Source organism: Zootermopsis nevadensis, unplaced genomic scaffold (genome assembly GCF_977971745.1).
Source record: "Zootermopsis nevadensis isolate Lab colony 2312 unplaced genomic scaffold, Znev_1.0 Znev_ptg000010l, whole genome shotgun sequence".
In the NCBI taxonomy this organism is placed as follows: Eukaryota; Metazoa; Arthropoda; class Insecta; order Blattodea; family Termopsidae; genus Zootermopsis; species Zootermopsis nevadensis.
Window position 1 is genome coordinate 17,612,087 of NW_028259142.1, and position 22,085 is coordinate 17,634,171.

A 22,085-nucleotide genomic window follows, 5' to 3' on the forward strand; every position below is an offset into this window, starting at 1 on the left:
AGATATGTTAGTAGTAGTTCTAAAATTTTGAGAAACAAACCTTGACTTGAAGTTTCCAATCGAAAACAAAATAATCAATGTTCAGAAGTCGATATCCAACCTATGGAAATGAATATTTGTGTTGGGTGTTGTTATTAGCCATTGTAGTTTGCGGATTGCTACGACTATGAGACGAAGTTTCTTAAATATCTGATTCAATTAAATACAGTTGTATAATCTGAATTAAGTTATTTTACGTGCGTGTGAACAAATTATTACTCAACATGACAGATGTTCGAAAACGACGCCCTGACACAACTAACGATTCTGACAAGGCTCGAGAGACAGAAAGTGATCAGGTGGGTCTCGAATAAATTATTGTTACTAACTGTTAGAAATGCCTTACGCGGCACTTGTTTGTTGCTATTAAATTACTTACTCTCAACTAACATGGGTAAAGCTACCTCATGTAATCTTATTGACATTAAATGTGATTGGTCCCATTTGTAAGTCAGAAAGTACTGACAGAATTGTAAATTTCTGCTGAATCATATTTTGCCTAATGACAAGTCATTATATCACATTATTATTTAAATATTTTATGTAACTTTTTCATTTTGATAGTTTTAGTTTTTGTTATCAATGACTGGCCAAGGTTAAAGTGCTACTTCCAATTGGCATTGTAATTGAAATCTTTACAAAACTTGCCCCACAGATATACAAGCAGTTTAAGGAATATCAAACATTGTTCTAATTGTTATGAATTACTGTAGACTTTGGAAACAACAGGATACAGTTTTGTGTAGAACATACCATTTTATTTTATATCTTTACGATACAATGAACACTTTCATTGGATAAATTTGGATTGTTTTTGTAAGGCCGAGTAATTTTAGGTACAATCCAGTCATTGTCAGGTTAAGAGGGTTATGGTTTGTGTTATCTAGTAACTGTAAATCAACCCAAGCAACATGTATATTATCACTGTATTGTAAAGTTATTTCCTGTTTTACTAACTACTATGATTATGTTTGTAGAAATCTAGTAACATATGAAACATAAATGAGAAAAGCCTTCACTGCTGAAATTCCACTTTTGATCATTTTCATGGGATCTTTGATTTTCAGGGTATTGTTGTTCTGGAATCTACTCACAAGGTCAGGTGTATGATATTTTGGTTTTGGAAGTGGCATGAGTTATGCTATAGCAGTGTATTTGTAGTTTCTTAGTCCCACTTGTACCATTTAGAAAAGTAGTTTTTAACATGTGGCATATTTCATTACCCTCACCTTTCATTCTTAGCTCTGGTTTCAGAGTTCACATAACATAACTTATATGTGACTTCTTCCCTAGAGGTACTTCAAGCTAAATTTTACATGCAGTTTTCATTTTCTTTGTATGTTAACATGATCAGTCCATGTCATCTTCTTTAACTTTATCTAACAATATCAGGTAAAGAGCAGAAATTATTATGTTCCATGTGTAATTTAATAATCTGGCCTCCTATTACATCCTTTACCTTAGGTTCACTGTCTGCTTCAAGACATCACTCCTGAACACGAAGTTTTATATAAGTCTAAAACTATATTTATGTATTATAATCTCTTAGGGTTTAGCTAGAACACAGGCACATAGGTGATTCTGCAAATGTTTTAAACTGTTGCAAAACCAGTTGTGAGAATGCAATCATATAAAATTAAGCAGAGATCCTACAAAAGATGTGAAATAGAAATGTTTTTTGAGTTCAGAACTCTTTAAATTATGCCTGCCATTTCATACACTTTGCTATGCAGAAGAAAAAGAGTTTTTTTTTTGGCATCAGTTCATTACAGCTCATGCTGTGTAGTGAGAAGTACTGTTTAGTTGGGTCAGGTCTGTCTCGTTCATATTTGATGTTACTGTTCGAAACCTGGTGTTGTTACATGTTGTCCCATAAGTCATTTAGAACAGGTCCATTGGTCCCATTTTCCAGTCCAGTATATTATGGATGTTGGTGGTTTAAATTTTTGGTCAGAGTATCAGTTGTTTGGACTTTCATTGTATCTGTCAATCTCTCCAGGCAAATTTGGGATTGTACATTGAAGTAGTCCACAATCGTCTTATTTCCCAAACCCATATCATTTTATCAGTTATGATCATCATGCCATCAGTCACAATGTAATTTCTTTATTTGAAGCAGTATCAGTCAGTAGACGAAGAATCAATCAAACCAACAAACTATATATTATTTAGGAGGTCTCTTTTGTGCATGTGATGTAGTCTAACACATGTTCAGGCAAAGCTTCTTCTTAACCTTATAACTTTTAAGGTTATGATTTCCTTTTTGTTATCTATATAATTTTGTGCCTCCTACTGTATGATTCTAACACACCAATTTTATTACACTAAAATATTTGAGGTTTTCTGTATATATGCCAGCCACATGCCTTTGTAAACCATATTCTTAATTAACTGTCAGAAGCCAGTCTTTTTATTTCAGTGTATGGTCTTTGCAGAAACTGATGAGTATATGTTGGTAAACTTTCTACAAACAAACCAAATGGTTTTTTAATGTAAAAAGTAGATGTCTTCAGTGGACAACAGAAGTGCCACAATCTCCTCCCATTACTAGTAACTAATGATTTACCCTAAATGGCTTCTGAACATTAATGCCTATACTTTGAGACCCACTTCACAAACTGAAAAAATCAATGTTGCTGACTTGCACTCATTGGCTTCTGAACCTTCCGTATAAGCATTTCTTACAGCAGGGAATATAAACTGGCTTCTCCTCTAATGCATTTTATAGTTACTGCTTTATCTCTTTTAACTAGTCTAGGATAGACTTTCATAAAGAGTCAGCATACCTATGTTTAACTTGGGGTTCTCTGAGATTAAAATTGCAAAAATTGGACTGACACCTGTCTCCCAATAACACACCTTTATCAGAATTTCTGAAGCAACTATCTGCTATAATTGCATACATATATGAAAACATAGTTTAGTGTGTATTAATAAAAAGAATAATGTACTATGTCTGGAATCAGTTTTAAATACAGGTTTTATGTGAATAATCCAAAAATACATTGGAGACTAGTCATTGGATGTTTTATTCTCAGCAAGGCAGGATATTTCTATTTGCTACAGTGTCCAGAGTGGCTCTTTCAAACACCCAGGTCCATATTTACAGTTTACTAGGGTTCTTTTCTTGTGAGGTAAAGTGGCTGGGGTGTGGAGCTCCATCTATTAGTGCTGAGGTTAAGAATGCATGGAGCTATACTGCATTCCCTACAGAGTATGCAGCAAAATTAGATTCTGCAACAAAGCTAATGAATAAATAAGTGCTCATGGTTTGTATATCACATGTAAAAATTAAAAGGATTGAATAAAAATTCAAAATTGCAACATAGTGATAGGAGTATTAAACCAAGTATTCAAAGACAGTTACTTTTTCTTTCCCAGAAAGAGGATTTTGATTCAGAAGATGATAAATCTCCAGAAGAGAAATATGTGGAAGAGATGTCCAAAATTATACCACAGGGCACAGACAAAACACCAGAAGTTTTGGATTCAGCTTTACAAGGACTTTCAGCAAGGTTGGTGTCACATAAGTGATCTACATTCCATTTAGAAAAATACACAAAGATTGTGATATTGCAACAAACTAGAATTACATACTGTATTAATAATTTTTAGATAAACAGTGAACAATTAATTTTTGTATGATGGTGATGTCCTAAGCGTAAGGCTGTGTTAAGTTCAGTTTTCATTGAGCTCACCACTTATGAACAATTTCACACCCTTCCTCATATCAGTATGATTCTTGTAGTGCTCTATTCAGTAGCATGCAGCATCATGGAGGAGAGAGTGTACCTAGAATACAGCTTAAGTAAGCAAAGACATCGGTAATATTATTCAGTTTTCAAAGACATTCAGGCAAGGGCATAACAGAGTTAGGTATCACTAAACGGTTGAAGTACACCAGTAAATCTAACCTTGTTAGGACCTTTCTGAACATAGCCTAACACTTTATGTTCAAGCAAAGTAAGAAAAGCAACCCAAACCATAATAAATTATTAACAACTAAAATTAAAAGAAAATCAGCATACGTCTACCTGTAAATTAAAATTTACTTAAGAAGATTCTAAATCTGTTGTACTTATCTGCTAAAGTAGTAATTAATAATAATCACAAAAAAATAATTATTCCTAATGACTGTTACTTCTATACCAAATCATCAAATTCATAGATAGAAACCAGTGTCTCCCCCTCACCCCCATTTTATAAACATAACTTTTTAGAAGTTTGAAGTTTGTTGAGCACTTTTTGAGTTGCAACAAGTACTTGAGAAGATGGACAGACACATTATTTGTTAATTTTATTCACTTTAATAAAAGGAACACACAAAAATTCTTTAAATAAAAACCTTCAGAACTAGTGTATACAACTTTAAGTAGACCAAAAGAATTGTATTTACACAATTTTCCTTTCAAATATTATAATTATTTTTGTTTTGGTGAGATGAGACATGCATACAAAATTTTAGTTCGAAACCTGGAAAGGAAGAGACAACCACTTGGATGATGTAGGCATAAATGGGAGTGGGTTATTAAAAAGGGTCTTAAAGAAATATGGGAAAGAAAAGAGATGTTTGGGCTGACCTCTCAAAAGATGGAAGGATTCTGTTATGTAATGCCCATAAGAGGCCATAAGGCCTATACCGGAAAGGAAGAAGTAGAAAGAAATATGGTGTGATGGTATGGACTGAATTAATCAGGCTCAGGATAGGAACTGGTTGCAGGGTCGTGTGGACATGGTTAATGAAGATTCAGGTTCTATTAAAGGTATGAAATTTGTTAACTGGCTGATTGGTTATTAGCTTCTGAAATAGGTTTCTTCTGTATGTTGTAAGTTTGTCATTTCTTAATTATTTTGGTTTGAAATTAAGCTGCATTATTAATGGAATCAGCAATGAAATGAGCCAGAATAAAATAAAAGACATTGCATAATTCATACATTTTCTCTCATTATACTACAAATAATAAGAAATTAACAATGGCAGGAAGTGATAATGCTGTGTCAACTATGGCTGAAAATAACATACAGTGAACATGAAATGTATTGGTAGTATATTATGTCATTTGAAGCTATGACATTGTCCCTGGTGATGGAGGCAGAGGCAGTCTCCGGAAGTTTGGTTTTATAGCATTCACTGTGAAAGTTTCAAATCTTGCATAGAAAGAATTTAGTTGTCCTTTCGATTAAAGTTGGTAATTTTGCTTTAATACATACATGTTTTCAAAATAATTATTGCAATAGCTTTTCTCATTTTAACCAGTGTTCTTCAGAGGTTAGAATTAGACTAAATTTTTCTTTTATCATAGTAATATGAAGTATGTGTTGCTACAGATTGACTAATGATGGTTTTATGAAGTTTAGGATAGAACAAATCCTTAGAGTCAAAGATCAAACAAGTTGTTTTGAATGTGTTTAACTATATTAAAAGTAGAATTCTCAACAGAAAGTTAGCTGAATTGTGAATTAAATTTTTGCAGTTATGGGTGCTTTGGTAGCTTGGTTTGCATGAAATGGATATTATCTGCAATCAATTTTACAGGAAAGTTACATATTTCAGTTTCTTTATGTAAGATTAAATCTATCGCCTTAAGTCAGTGATGAGATTAGAGAAGTTTGTATAAAAATGTGGTTGCATACTGGTTTTATATTTGTGGTCTGTACTATATCTGGATAGCCTGCACTGAGACTGAGAGAAATTGCCACTTTCTCTTTCTGTGTATTGATACCTACAGAAGATACAGTAGCTTCATTATTCAGACAGTATTCAGGATTGCTACCCACATCATTTTGTATTTGAATGCTAAGTAGCGCTATCATCTGGTACGTATTTCATGCTTTACACCTTGACACACAGAAACAAAACCATCTGTAACCAAGACAGCCTCCATGTGAAACTTGATATTCTCCCAAAAAACCTGTAGTAGCTACAATAACCTGCAGATTCATTATGTTCTCAATCCAACTTTAAAGGCAAATCATCTGTAGAGATTAAAACTTTGCATACCATGTAGTATATTAGAATATAAAAATAAGCAAACAAACAAACTGTTAACACTATAAATGACACTAGTGTCAAACGCGTTTCAACCTCAAGAGGTCATCATCAGTGGCAAAAGGGGAATTAATTCATATAATCAAAAAATGGTTTTAAAAAAATCATGAAGGTGAGTTCTTTACAAAACCATAATAAGTAACACTACACTAGATGTTTAGTGATGCAACTTGGCATTGTTGCCATTTGCTGTAAAAGAAAAGAAGAAAATGTAAGTCCAACTATTTATGTGTCAGGTTTTATGTAAAACTAACTAGAAGTTGTGGGCGAGCATGAATTAAGTTACAAGCAGCTGTCCATGGGCTTCTAATTTGGAATCACTATATTACAGTGAAAGTAGTTGGCTGTTTATTAATATTCAGAATAGTAATTGGAACCTGACTTTTGGAGATGCCGTGTACTATAAGTGTCTATATCATGTGATTGTGTCTCATTGGGCTTCAACCTTGTTAAGATAATGGCTTTTACTGTTTAATGAAGCATAATATGCAGGAGGTTTAATAAAGGCTCTTATCTGATTTTATAATATATGATGCTGATAAAATTTGTTTTAATTGCAATGTAGATGGCGGAACTGGGTGATCCGTGGAATTTTTACATGGCTTATGATTGGCCTCTTCTGCCTGCTTATCTCTGTGGGCCCTCTCGCTCTCATGGTGACAGTGAGTATCAGAAATCGTTAATAACATTTTGTGCTTATGTGGTTCATAATTACCTTCAGTCCATCTCCTTGTTTCCCACCAGTGAACATTTTGTTGGTTCATTTCTCTTCACCTGTGTTGCATGGATTGAAAATTAAATAAGCACAAATTTGTGGTTATGTAGGCAGAGTGAGGTGTAATGTAAAAGAGAATAAGAAGCCTTAATTTTATTCATATTTTGGACATTGTCCATTGAGTGAAGTATATGCAGTATACATGATGTTTTGGAAGTTGGCTGTACTCCCATCTTCAAGTGATTTATTATCATTAAGTTGTCAATTTTTTGTAATTTTAAGATTAATGCTAGTTGATGGGGTCAAAGTTAGGACCTTTTGAATGTGAGGTCACTACACAACCACTAGACTGACATGTGCTCCACAGTGCATGTATTCTTGAGATGTGGCACTGGTGAAGACTTAATTTATGCACAGGATCACCGCACTTCATAATTAGCAAGTTAAGCTTGGGACCCACTTGAACAAGAATATGGTGTTTTACTCAAAGACTACCAGTGTACCTGCAGTTATAATGTGTTATTTTAAATTCACACAACAACTGAAATTTCTTATTAATTTTGGTATCCTTTCTTTTTATGGAAGAATAAATAATTCATGTTGAGGCATGTATTAACTCTTTCTATGCCACATGTAAGATTATCTATATAATTTAGAAGCACTGAACTTTCTTTTCTTGATTTATTCAGTGTTTGAGAATCCTAGTGTCACAGCTTCATCTCTCTCACTAGTTAAAAGATAACTGTTTTGGTGTTTAAACTATAGAAATTATAGTCATTATAGAAATATGCTAACAAAAGAAGGTTATACATAAAAAACAATATGGAAAGTGTTAAATAGTAATATGTTGTAGTACTGCAACCACAAAATGTGGAAGAAAGTGTGACATTTGTCACTTTAAATTAGTATGTATTTTTTCTGATAATACATTGCATGTATATGACATAAAAATTATTTCTGGAATCCTAAAGCTTGCAGTGCTGTAGAAAGGCTACATAAATAAGAATTTGATTGTTTCACATTTTTACTTTTGACTCTGAGTGTCCAGCCAAAATGTTTTAAAGAGATTATCAGCATTAGCTATTGAACTGGTCTAACATGCTTGTGATCAGATGCTTCATATTTGTTTTTATTTCAGACCCTGGTTGTCCAGGTGAAATGTTTTGAGGAAATTATCAATATTGGTTATGCTGTGTACCGAATCCATGGTCTGCCATGGTTCAGATCACTCTCCTGGTACTTTCTTATCACTTCAAATTACTTCTTCTATGGGGAGAGCCTTGTTGACTATTTTGGAGTTGTTATCAACCGAACAGTAAGTAAGAAAATGAAATGAAATATTCTGAAATGACGTAGAATTACTTGTGTTGTAAGGTAACAATTATGAATATTGGTATGTGATTCTACTTGTATACTTTTATTCCTTTAAGTTGTAATTAGCCTAAAATATTAATACTTGTACTTGTGTTATCCTATGATTGAGTATGAGGAAATAAATGGAAAATATAACTTTATATGAATGGCACCATTGGAAGTCATTTCTTTATGTCATATAGATTAACCATATCTTTATGGAGAAGAGTTGTTCTTGAGAAGCTAATAGTTGCTTAACTAGTCAATAAATTTCACACCTTTCATGCAAACTGAAGGTTTATCACTATATTCACAAAAGCCCATCACTGCATAACAAATCCAGTGTCCTGTATAGCATTTCATAATATGCTAGATTTTTAATGATTGGTTTATACCCTGTCCAAGCCCCAAGCCTTAAGGATCACTGTGTTGGCTATCCACAACTGCTTTTGTAATATATTTGCTGCTATCCTGTATATCTGCAGTCTATTCCCTCCATCTGTACCATACCATAATGACAAAGATTCCATATAAGCTGTAATAATGTGCATACATTAAATTTTATTTATTTTGTCATTTACAGTAGTAAATGTGGAAAAAAGTGTTTGTCACCTTAATCTGGTGACTGGACTGTATGTAGTGTTCTTCCATAAATGAACTGTCACACTTTATTGTTGTGTCAGTTGTCTAGGCTCTGTAAGGTGCACAGGTTAGGTAACAAGAATGGAAATATGCTGTAGGTAGTATAATATTTATTTTTCTAGTGTGTTCTTTGAAATGTTGCATATTTTATTAACCTCGATATTCATTTATTGCAGATACATCAGGCCTGAAACTGTAATCATTATGTGATTACCACACTGCTTGGAGCTATAAATTATTTTTCCTTGTATTTTAATGAATATAGTGCCCACACCATAATCTTTTCAAACTTTCAGTTAAAATGTAGATTGTATTCAGAATAATGACAATCCTCTTTCATTGATTGCATTGTTATACCAGATGTTATACACTATATGGTTTATATATAAACTTTGAGTAGGTCATTGCTGTTAGCTTTGAGGGTGGTAGCATCCAAAATGTTTGTTTTTTATGCAAATGACCTGGCATGGCTTAAGTCTGGGTGAAACTTAATGAATCGTTGTCATAAGAGTTTTATACCCTGTATATCTGTAGTTCTCTTATTGTGTGAAACTATAAATCTTATAAGTTATGTTTTGTGTCTGGTTTGTTGGTAGGATTATTTACGAGTCCTCATCACGTACCACCGGTTCATCTCATTCTGCCTGTACATTGTGGGGTTCATGTGGTTCGTATTGTCACTAGTCAAGAAGTATTATATGAAGCAGTTTTCTCTCTTTGCTTGGACACATGTGGCACTACTCATTGTTGTAACGCAGAGTTATCTTATCATCCAGAATATCTTTGAGGGACTCATCTGGTAAGCAGTCAACTGAACCTAACAAACTCTAGTAGTGAAGTGTGAAGATTTAATACCACTAATACCAAAACCCTCTATTTGATAAGATTAAAGCCAGTATCTCCCATCTTCACAGTCTACTTCTCTGAGATCCATCCTTCTTAATACTTCTGTTCCTTTTGTTATCTGCCCAACTGGCCTTTTTCAAGTAAAATACTCTTTATACACTATATTTCAGGATTTTTTTGAGGTTAAGACACAACTGTTTTTATATTTTTAGCCATTGAAATTATGTGGAGCCATGGAAATATATTAACAGCAGAAGGTTCTTTAAAATTAAAATCGGCATAGAAAGGGTTAATTATGAGCTAGATTCAGGAATTCATGCTTGCATTTGTTTTAGGTTTATTGTTCCAGTCTCGATGATAGTTTGTAATGATGTGATGGCATATGTATTTGGCTTCTTCTTTGGAAGAACACCTCTTATACAGCTCTCGCCAAAGAAGACTTGGGAGGGATTTATTGGTGGTGGTGTTGCTACTGTAATCTTTGGGTTAGTGGTAAGTGAAAATTTGAAGATATTTATTAGAAACAACAAGACACTATGTTGTATTACAATAAAAAATGCTGTAATTGTATTAATAATACATGAAGGAGGATTTTAGTGAAATGGGATAAATCAGATACTTGTTTGTGCTGAGTATGCTAATGTCTGGAAGAATATAAATTTCATAAAAATAATACAGAAATTTGCCTTCAGACCAGCAAGGAAATTGGCCTAGAAACAAATATAGATAAAACTAAATATATAGGCATGAAACCAGAATCAGCAATAAAGTTATTATTGTGTAACTATAAGGCATAAATTATTTTAACATTTTTAAAAGTTTATTTTATCATTTGGCTCAATCAGTTTAGTGACTGGCTACGGACTGGACGACTTGGGTTTGATCACTGACGGGGGCAGATGATTTTTCCTCTAGCCTTTTAGTCGAGATTGGCTCTGGGGCCCATCCACCCTCCTCTCCAATAGGTACTGGGGTCCTTTCCCGGGGGTAAGGTGCGGCTGGGGCATGACACTAACTGCTCACCTCCACTTAGTGCTGAGATTAAGAATGAGTAGGAGCTATATCACCTCTCCCCTCAAATGCCTACATGGCATTTAATGGGACAGCTTTACTTTTTACAACACAGATAGAGACAAATGAGGTCTTTGATAAAGTAAGAGAAGAATAAATTCTGAAAATGCTTCTTACTGTATATTTAAAAAATATATTATAATCCTGTCTGCTTTCCAAAGCAGCAAGGATGAAACATCAACAAGCTTGTTAACTCTCCAACAGATGTCACTAGGAGATAAGAAGATGTGTATTTCTGAGTGCTGAGACTGGCAGTGGCAAGTAACATAGTAGTGTTTGAACTCTTAGGCAAGTCTGTTGGAATGACTGTATTCTTAATTCTATGAAGCATCTGTTGGTTCCAGATGTCTTACATCATGTGCCAGTACCGATACTTTGTGTGCCCAATTGAATACAGTGAAACTCTGGGGCGCATGACAATGGAATGCGAGCCTTCACCATTGTTCCGGCCACAGGAGTACACATTACCAGAGTCCCTGTCTGGTGTTCTGCAGCTAGTATGTATATGTATATTATACATTTGTTCCCCATACATAAAATGAAACCAAAGTCCTCAAAACTATGCACCAAAAAGAAAGTAAATTATTTACCTTATTTTCTGAGTAATAATTTTGATGGATTCTTTGCACAAAACATGTAAAATGTATGCATAATGGAATGGCATGCCTGTCATTTTACATATTCACTTTTTTCATATCTGAAATCAGTGTTAATAAAATTTGGTAGTGCAGGGTGTACACCAAAGTTGTAAGGTGTATTTCATTCTGAAAAATGTGAAATTTGAATTGAAGTACAACTTTTACTTTTGTTTAAGAAGATAAACTTAGTTTTTTGGCATTTTTGTGTTTTATGTGAATACAAGTTGGCCCCATAAGACTAGATTTCTTACCTTAGGTATAGAATTACATGGCATTCTTGAAGTGTAATCCCACCTACATTGTGATCATATTTTGACTGAAATGTCATATCATTGTTATTTATAAGGAGAAACATGCTTATGACTTAATTTTTCATTTATATGTGTGTATGTCTGTGTCTCCACCAATACCTGGAATATATTGATAGATTTAATGAAATTTAGTATAAACTTCACTCCACCTTTGCACTCTACTTTTCTGTCATTTATACTATCATGGCATTCATATGAAGTTGGTAGGAATAAGACTGCTGGTACCTGATATGTGATTTTGAAATTGTGTGATATTAAATCTTTGAAAAATGTTCAACTTTGTTCAGTTAATTTTTCTTGTATGATGTAAAATATCAACATTACTGCAATGTGAGATTAATATTTAATTCTTCATTTGTGCATTTTGTATATAACTAAATCATAAATGTACCTACAGATTTTGTATGACCCATTTTGTTTTTGTAAAAATTACAGGCATGGAGATGGTATGAATCTTTGAGGTTATATCTAGTAAATTTAACATTGTTAGAATTTATACTGGTGAAGGTTGTGGACATAGATCAGTCTATAAATTGTTTCCTATAAATTTATAGCTAGTGCTACCCTCACCATATACTTTGAAGCATTTGAAGGAAAGTAGGTATCAAATTCTTCCCTGAATATCTTGAATTCATTAGTTTATCAAACATTGTAATACCAAGAAACAAAACCAGGACATTACAATATCTCATAGTACTCATCTAATTTTAAAGGTTTCTTGGTTAAGCATGCTGTTTATGATGTGATTACATGAACAGCTGGTATAAAACGTTAATAAAATCAACACACAATCAAAAAGTCACTGGAGCTGTATGAATGTTAGTGACCTATATTTATTTCATAAAATGTGGAAATCTTACACTAAGTGTTTAACTTTTTATAAGATTCATTCTTATTGTTAATGTTGTCACCTTGTTACAGTTGGGACTAAAGAATACATTGAAGCTGTATCCATTCCTACTGCACTCGCTGTCAATGTCAGTCTTTAGTTCTGTAATTGGTCCCTTTGGTGGGTTCTTTGCTAGTGGTTTCAAGCGAGCATTCAAAATCAAGGTAAATTTCAACTGCAAGGTCAGTTAGTTCAGTCTGTTTAACTGTGTGGTTCTTATCCTTTATTGTCTTGTAACTTCCTCCAATTTTCATACAATTTTATATTTTATGTTGAAGGGTTATTATTAGTAAAATATTAGCCTTATTCCAATTTCACGTTGAAAACATTATATTGAAGTTACAAAATATATCAGAGAGAGAAGAAGAAAAAATATTTCACAAAATAAAAACTTAACTTGTAAAAAGTATGACATATTCACATTAACATTAATTAAATAATTGTAAGCTGTGGCAATATACAGAAAAAATATTACTCATTAATGAGGATTCCAATGTAATGATTATTGTTTAAATTATAATTATTCATGTGACTGTTGCCACTGCTCTTTTATTAATAGTTGTGGTCTATAATTTCTTATTGTCACTGAATTCCTGATATGCCTAAAGGGTATGCTGTCTGCAGGTTAAGTAGATTGGTAACTCTGTGAACACTATAGCTGTTGTTAACCTCACCACATTGCTGTGCCCAGTATATCCATTGCTCTATTGCAGGATTTTGGAGATGTGATTCCTGGTCATGGTGGTATAATGGATCGATTTGATTGTCAATATCTGATGGCAACATTTGTCAATGTTTATATTTCAAGTTTCATTCATACTGCATCACCACAGAAACTGCTACAGCAGGTACATAAATGCGTACTTGCTCTTAACATGGATAGCTGTAGGGTTACAGAATGAATAAAGTTTATAGCATTTTTATAATTTGTTACGGTACTGTTTTATTTTAGGTTTATAATCTGAAACCTGAACAACAGTTGCAACTGTTCTACACTTTGAAAGAAACCCTGGAGAATCGTGGTATTCTAAACCTTCAGTAACACCATACAGTGGTTCAACAAGGTAATTGTACTGAAGATGCTTAGAAGGAAATGATATGTATGAATAAAAATGCATGGGTAGCATTTCATTACAGGTGTTTCATGACTGCTGTCACTTACCTAGTGGTAAGCAAGCTGGCATAGTTGAAAGAGAAAGGGCATTGCTGTCATGATGTTTTATTTAATACTGAGGTGAGTGGTGTTTTACCATGTTGTTTTAATTCAGGTACTATTCACTGTTTAACATATCCATCTTCATGTGGCAAACTGGTACATTTTGAGTCAGTAGAACGTATATTTGTTCATTAAATAACCTTGCACTGTTTGTAATTTGTATATTCTTTAAATATTTTGTTTCTTAGGTTAAGAGCTTTCTAATTGTAAGCATGGGTTGTTGTGAAAAGTGTCTCAATAGTGACTTCATGTTCTGATGAAAGCTGCTTTGTGATTTTTTGGTCTCTATATGGTGTATTTCTTTTGAATCTTTACTTGCATTAGTGGGTAAGGAGAAACCATGAGAGGATCTGTTGCATCACCACTTCTCACCATTTGTAATGTTCCTTGTTGGTTTATGTTCTGATATTTGGTGTCCACGACATTTAAGAAAGGGGGAATCTCGTAACCTTCACAATAAAACTAAGACACTGCTTAACTGCTTTCTAACTTCAAACAACAGTGTCTTACACAGCCTTCATATCAGCTTTGAAAATACTGGATTTATGATCTGAAGTTTGATTCAGAATATGTGAATTGATATGAAAGTTATGTAATTGGAGCTGTGTATTGTACTTGTATTTACTTCATTCATTCCCTCTGAAATGCAGATATTTCAGATTTTGTATGAGCTGTGCTCTGGAAGGAGATAATTCATAAAACATGCTACATTCGGTAAAGCATTTAAGTCCTATCTGTGGTAGAGTTATTGTATGTAAGTTAGACTGTACAAAATGTGGAATATAGTAATGCACTTTGCAGATATACCTATCTTGAACTGTGTTCTTTATGATGTGAAATGTACTGAGAACCTGTTTTATAACACAGCCATAAGAGTCCTGAACATGTTTCTTTCAGACAAGTTTTATTTAACACAGCTGCTTCTAGATAAAAATATTACATGTAACAAACCCTGTGTATTTATATTCCAAATTACTGGCGAGAAATTTATACTACATATGTACACTACAATGTAGAGCACACATTTATATTTTTATTTTCTTTTTTACATTTTTTCAGTACCTTATTAGTCTGCACATATTTTGTCAACAGTCAAACTGAATTATTTCCCATTTATAAAAAACGTTCTCCTCAAGAAGTTTTGGGAAACAGAATACAGAACAAAATTATGTGAACAGAAGAAAATGCATATTGAAGTAGGCTGTTTGTAATTAATTCTTCCCTCCTATTTATTAGATGTAATTTTATGTTGATTTTTACTCTATAACCTGAAAACAAAGAAAGTTTCTAATAGAGGTAGGTTTTCATTTAATCCACATTCTGTCTAAGATTCTATTATAAATTTCACATTTTGCACAAAGTTAGGAATTTGGTTTGTGTGGTTAGTCTTTATACTATGTTCTGCATTTGCATACACGAGAAATTCCTAGATCATAGGCTTCTGTGGTCATTGTCATTAAAATTTCATGCATTTGTTCCACATATTATAATTAGGATGTACTACTTTCTGTTGACTGTTTGTTTAAATATTTTGAGACAAAATCTGCCCTTTTTCTAAAAGTGGTGAATTGTGAACAGAATTCTGCTTAAAATGATACTTTGCTAGGTATTATTATTACCATTATAATCAACATCGAGATGCAAGGAGATAGGGCATGATGAAGACAAAGAAAAATGTGAAAGTAAGGTACAGCTTCTGGTGCTTAACTAAGTACCATGCCATGCCAATGTATGGGGGGCATAGGCATACTCCATGTAGTATTAATTTTGACATTAGAAGGACATGACTTGTCAGTTTGGTGCCATGCCCACTTTACCCATGAAGAATGAACCCTGGTATCCTTTGGATAGGAATCTGGTTAGGGTGCAGAACCAGTATGAGCATTGTAGTGAAGAGAAAAATCTTACCTTGCCAGTAATTGAACTCTGGTTGTCCAGCCTGTAGCCTGACCATTATACTGACATTTTTCTCTGTCTTTATTTACATTTCCCCCTCCCCTTCTGTTTACTTGCTTTATCTGTTCCAGTTGCTCTTAATTACATACCAGACAACACAACATAGATTGATGAAGATAAACATCCATGCCTGTAATGGGATTTGAACTCAAAATTCCAGCAACCAAGCAGTCAAGACCCATACCTTAGACCATGCAGCCACTGTAATTGGACAGGTGCTTTTTGAAACATTTATAAGTTCAATCCCAGGAGCTTTAAAATTGGAGTTTCTTTTCCCCTCCCCTCTTACCTCTTACAAGGAAGTATAGGTATTGGGAAATTATATTTTTCTTTTGAAGAGTCTGGCCTAGGTGGTCATATCATGACTGGACTTTGGACCAGAGTAATTTGATTAGTTTTTGTTTCAGAATTAAAATCAATGTGGGTTATGCAGAGAATTTAGAAAGAAAGAAGGCAGGACAATGAAATTTTCTGGAGGCTGCAGTAATGGATTTCTAGGATGGTTTTAACTAGAGATCTACATACAAATTCTGGGTGTTATATGGTGCATGTTCTGTACTTCTGACTGTCCATTGAAATTCTGATGACCATTCCACTCATTTAGTTTAATGCACAAGGATGGAATAAGTAATTTGAAGAGCAGTGCTGTTGGTTATAGTGTATTTTCAGTTTCAACTTCGTGCATTTGTAGTGTGTGATATGTAAAACAATTTAATTAGCTTATGTTATGTGTTCTTCATGTTGTGAATGGCTGTGTGTAAATTATAAAACACGAATTGCACAGTTGCATTCTATCATAGTTTTAAAGCAGTTCTGTTAAAATAACGTTTGCAGTACTTTGATTGTTAATGCTACTGAATTATTTCCTGTTGTGTTCATAACGTTTATTCATGTTAGAAAATGTATAATATTGTTGCTGAGAAAAGATGATGTGGTTGTAATGGATAGAGATGGATATGTATCTTCTGGTAAGTGTTACATGCAGAAACATGTCTTAACAGTAAATTAGTTTTTAACACTAGGAAATACCTTCCTAGTCTGTCATTTTTGTGATATAAAAGTGGTTCATTATTATTAGAAAAGGGTAATGCATATATTAATGTTATGGTTCTGTAATAATGAAACATTATGTTTCCATGTGTTGTCATACAGAATTTATATAATTTGAAAGTTATACCATGTATAAATAGTGTATATTGCATTGTAACATGCAGTTTGAAGGGATAGAAAACAAGAATAGTGTGCTAGTCTTAAATGCTAAATGTGAAACATAATATTGACTGTAGCATGTAAGGAAAATGTATTTTGTGTGAGTAGACAGTCTCACAGTGTTGCTAATGCTGAGAAGCATACAGGAGTATGCTATATTGTAGTGATTATGGTGAGTTGTAAGATCACAGTGTGCACAGGATTGCCAATTTACATGGATTTTTAATAATCTGTGTGAGATTCCCAACAAATATTTTGTAATCTGTTTCATCATCAGATAAAGTAATATCTTGGATTTTTGGCTAGATTTTAAATGTAACCCTTTTCATGTTGGTTTTTGTTTGAAGAAACCATGTAAAAACTCAGTTTTATTATCCATCAGAAACAACATGTATTTTGTGGCTTGTGTACATGTTGTTTCTCTCAATTTATAAAATTGAGTTCTTGGTGATTGATAGAATGGAATTGGTGTTATAATATTAAAAAGCTTCCATATGATTAAATATTTCCATAGTAATGTTAAATTCCTATTGTTGAAAAGTCAAGAATTGTTTTAAATTTTGAGAGATAGCAGGCTGATACATCATATAAACCCAGACTGTGCTTAGCATGAAAAGGATTTAACACATCTGTGCTTATATTATTCTAATAGTGCATTCCTTTATCAGAATTAGAAACCAAGTATGTTCTGTTTTATTGTTCCATGTATATTCAGCCTAATGGCAGTGTGTGTGTGTGTGTGTGGAGAATCTAGAGAATTGGCACCTCTCTGTAAGTAATAGAGGGTTTCTTTCATTATGATGCATTTAATCTTCCATACAGTGTAGAAAGTTACAATTTAACTTTACAACACACACACACACACACAAAAGAAAGGAATTTTTGCTTTCTAATTTTACATAGTATTTTATAAAAGTATACCATAATTATTTTCAAATAAATAATTATGCAGTTAACTTTTTAATGTGAATATTTCATGATGGTAAAATGTTTTGTAATGTCTGATAAAAATTGTTGTTTGATGCTGAATGTAATCTGAACACATTTTGAAAATTTAATGAACCCACTGTAATGAAAACTGAAAGGGGGCATGGTGTCTTAGTTCACAGTGGGCTGGTACTAATTGGTCACCTCCCTAAATTTAATCTTGGTCTTGTATGAGTTTTCATGTACAGACCCTCTGTAATCTGATCATATTGTAACATCAAAATGCTACATCATTTTCTCTGTATTCCACAATGGAATATTACAACCCACATATGCTCTACACAGAAGTCTTTGGGATAAATTCTGATTACTACAGTTTTGTACTACTCAGTTTCTGATTCTCATATTGCAGAACACAGACTAACTTTCTGAATCTGTGTTACCAGAATGATGTGTCACATTATAACACTTTGTTGTCTGATCTGTGAGATAGAAATATGCGATAGATGTTTGGGTAGTTTCCCCATATATAAAGAAACTCTTGAAAATAGACATTGCTAACAAAGAACACAAAACAAAATGTAATTGAGTGGTTTATAGCAGGAAATATGTCATCCATTATCAAAGGTAAAAGTATGAAGTATCTGTCTGAAGTCACCATCTGCTTATCCCTTTAGTATCACATACCAACATTTCCATAAATGTATAGGATGTTTTGTTGTTATTCTTTTCCTTACATTAGTTTTATGGCAACTGAAAACCAGTATGTGAAATGTGAAAGAAGTCAGATTTTTACTGTCTTTGTGACCACTAGGCAAGTACTTCAATATTTCTGGCAGAACCGAAAGCAGTCATGACTGTTGGGTTTGACTGTCATGTTTATAAAACTATTGGTGATAATTTTTATTGGGCTGTACTGGATCAACAGAAAGTCACCATTACTAATGGAAAAATACATGGAATTGTATCAATAAGATTGTACTGTGCATGAGTCAGATTACGAAGAGTGTTGTACAGAAATTTAATTAATATAGTTATGTGTTGTTAAAAGTTAATCATCCTCAGTGATGGCTGGCAGTTTAAGTAGTTTCCATAATAACAATGTCCTATTGAACAGTTTTTCTTTCTTTCTTTTTTCTTTTTCTTTCTTTCCCCTCCACATCACATTGAGTTTTGGCACTCATAAATTAATTTCTTAACAAGAGGTTAGAGGACACATGCTATAACACATAAAGAGAAATATAATGTAATGGTTTCTGATGTATTTTCATACTGTTTGCTTACATGTAGTGTACCACATATTCCATATATTGGCAACACCATGCCTTTGGGACACAAGTCAGTATAAAAAACTGTAAAATTAATTGCATGTTTTTACTCTGGTCTGATGTTAATTTCATTCTAGAGTAAGGCTTCCAGATGTATTCAATTATGGTTGTATAAAATCTGTATAAAAAAGTAATATGTGAATACAGGATTACATGTTTAAAAAAGTATCTGACAAGATATAGTATTTTTAATGTGAATGGGATCTTAATAAAGTCTTATGCATATATAACTAAGGAATTGTGTTAAATAAAAAGAAAGCAGTGCTATATGTTTTAAATGTGTCTTTGACATGTACTAGTTTTGTGCTGAAACTAACAACCTGGTCACATAAAACAGAGAAATATTTTTCAGGTTTTCAAATGTCAGATTGTTTTATCTTTTACCTTACCAATTTCTTTAATACAAAGTAGTATTTAACACATACCAGGTGTTTAGAATATAGAAATTGTGTTATGAAGAAGCATTGGTATTAAGAACAATAGATTCTAGGATGGGAAGCCACTGCTAGAATTTAATCATGATTGCATGTGACAATTTGTTGTGCTGAGAGATATATACCTATAGTGTTGTTGAGAGATCTTGTGCCTCATCTTTACTATAATGCATAGTAATGCTAAAATCTTTTGTGTTCTTGTGAGTTGGTAACACTTTGTACAGTCTTACCATTCTCTACCTTTTTCGTGAAACTATCAGACACCATAGAAAACCTAATCTTTAGTTGGTCTGTGCAAAATCTAATGTTTGGGTCCTTGGTGTTTCATGTAGAACACCACCAAAACTCAACAGACACTTAAAATTCTTTAGTTTCACAAAAGAATATACTAATCCATGAAAGTTACAGGAGAAAGCAAATAATACACATGTCAGATGACACTGTTAAACTCTCAGATTGTGACAGTCTTTTGTACTGTGTAACGAATGACTATCTGCTGTCTTTGAGTAGGCAACACAAAAAAATCCTACCTAAAAGTTTACATGTTGTCATAGTAGATCATTATTCATCAGATTTACACAATTTGTTAAAAGGTGAAGACAATTCATAATTATTCTATAGTCAGAGGGGAATACTGCTTTTAGCTTTACTATGTGTGTTCACGTGTGTGTTACTGTATTTGTTTATTGACTAATAGTCTAAAGTCCTCTGATCTAGGCTAATTGGTATTCAAACACATTTTAAATAGCATTTATTGAAATTTTTGATGCATCATATGGTTGTGTTTGTTTGTATACAGTAAGATATGATTGGATGGTTTATATTTGTGTTCTTATAATTTCTGCCATTCACTTTGTGGGTCATAATCTGAAACGTGGGAACTGAATTTGAGGTTGTAAGTTCTAAATTAATAAATCGGGGAGTATGTTGATGTTGATCTTACGGGTTGCAATGCTATGTGGACTTGTAGGTAGATACCAACATTTCAAAGGAACATGCTTTCCCCATCTTCTGATCTGAAGATGGAGGCAAACCATTAGTATCTCTTGACATGTTCATGTGGCATTCAACCCATAATACCAACACCAAAATCATCATTGCCATGAGAACTTCAAAACTCATGTGGGAGAATACTTACAAGAATAAAGGCTTAAAGACTTCAGTGTGTCTGTAAGTCTTTATTCTGCTGGTGCTCCTTTCTTTTCTGCTATTTAAAAGCTAAGAGTCATTTAACAGCTGTCAGTATAATTATAAACTACTTTGATTAAAAATTTGTTACAATTAGCTTGTAAAGAGCAATTGTTTTTACTTGTAATTTTCTATTATGGTAGTGTCATGTTCATAGATCTGTTTGACAAAGAGAGAACATTCTTCTCAAAATATTGAGGTCTTTTTATAGAGAAAGTTGTGATGGTAAAATATAATCTAATTGTTTGTACTGTTATACAATGAAAATTGAATGACTGACCCAAGTTTATTTTCTGCATTAGAAATGTACTAAAATGTGAAGAGACGTCATTATTCCATTATTATCCTTCTTCTGTTCATGATCAAGCCATTCTGTAATAATTCATAGATATGTTAACATAGTAAGCTATCTCACAGTCTGTAATGTTTTACAGTAACTGTGGATTGAGATACCATTAGCTCTTTATTGTAGAATATAATGGCCAGTGAGAAATGTAATTTGAACAGTTTTATGTGTTTATATTCTGTCTTCTTTTGCTTACAAATCATTTATTTTATCCTGAAGTCTTAAAAGAGGAAAGAATTGTTTAGGGACCAACTTTTGTTTTCAGTTTCACTTCTGTGTTCACTTTGCTATTAATATATACAGTTAACATTTGAATTGACTCTGTTATGAAGCTGAAGCATGGTAGAAAATATGTTACTCTTGCCAGTTTAGAATAGAACAAAGAAATTTTGAAATTGCTGGTTTACATTACATATAATCTTGTATTAGTAACTGAGTTTGAGTTACAGTTACTAACTAGCATTAATTTTTAATAATGCCTTCAATCTTACATGCACATTCTGTTCCCAATGTTTTGAATATATAGTACACACAAACTATTTGATCCATTTCTTAGATGCATGTCATCTTATATATGTATTTTATTCACAGTAATGTATATTTTATGTTAGTGTTATGAAGACTGTGTGATCTTTGTTGGGTACTTGAATGTTTCAATGTATGTGATGCTGTCATATATTTATTATTTTATTTTAATTCCTGATGTTATTATATTATGTCCTTTATGTATATATTGTAAATTTTCACATATTATTAATTATGATAAAATATGTGCTCATATAATCAATCTGTTCTGTTTCTGAATATAACTAAAGTAGAAAGTGCCCTGAGACACATGTATGTTATGAATCATCATATGCCATATAGTGTATTGTGCAGGGCTTTCTTTGTCCTGGAATGTGGAAACCTGAAATTTGAGGTTATTGTG

General features: G+C 32.9%; 1 protein-coding gene across 3 annotated transcripts; it reads left to right on the top strand.

Annotated features, from left to right (window-relative positions):
* Positions 1 to 19: 19 nt before the first annotated feature.
* Positions 20 to 21,944, top strand: Cds (CDP-diacylglycerol synthase). 3 transcript variants are annotated; one of them, XM_022079268.2, is made up of 12 exons: positions 20 to 338; positions 1,107 to 1,136; positions 3,421 to 3,554; positions 6,654 to 6,750; positions 7,942 to 8,118; positions 9,395 to 9,597; positions 9,980 to 10,136; positions 11,060 to 11,212; positions 12,586 to 12,717; positions 13,267 to 13,401; positions 13,506 to 13,617; positions 15,797 to 21,944. In XM_022079268.2, the coding sequence occupies exons 1-11, from the start codon at positions 264 to 266 to the stop codon at positions 13,593 to 13,595; spliced, it is 1,383 nt and encodes a 460-aa protein (XP_021934960.1). In that variant the 5' UTR covers positions 20 to 263; the 3' UTR covers positions 13,596 to 13,617; positions 15,797 to 21,944. The 3 variants fall into 3 exon arrangements, with proteins under 3 accessions (XP_021934960.1, XP_021934959.1, XP_021934961.1); XM_022079267.2 differs by having other exon boundaries at positions 21 to 338; positions 13,506 to 21,944; XM_022079269.2 differs by lacking the exon at positions 1,107 to 1,136 and having other exon boundaries at positions 25 to 338; positions 13,506 to 21,944.
* Positions 21,945 to 22,085: the final 141 nt, after the last annotated feature.

Excerpts from the sequence above, each read along its gene's own strand:
- Cds (XM_022079268.2), top strand. The coding sequence starts at position 264 with ATGACAGATGTTCGAAAACGACGCCCTGACACAACTAACGATTCTGAC. Across the intron at positions 1,137-3,420 it reads TTCTGGAATCTACTCACAAG|AAAGAGGATTTTGATTCAGA; the intron begins GTCAGGTGTATG and ends TTTCTTTCCCAG. Across the intron at positions 9,598-9,979 it reads ATCTTTGAGGGACTCATCTG|GTTTATTGTTCCAGTCTCGA; the intron begins GTAAGCAGTCAA and ends CATTTGTTTTAG.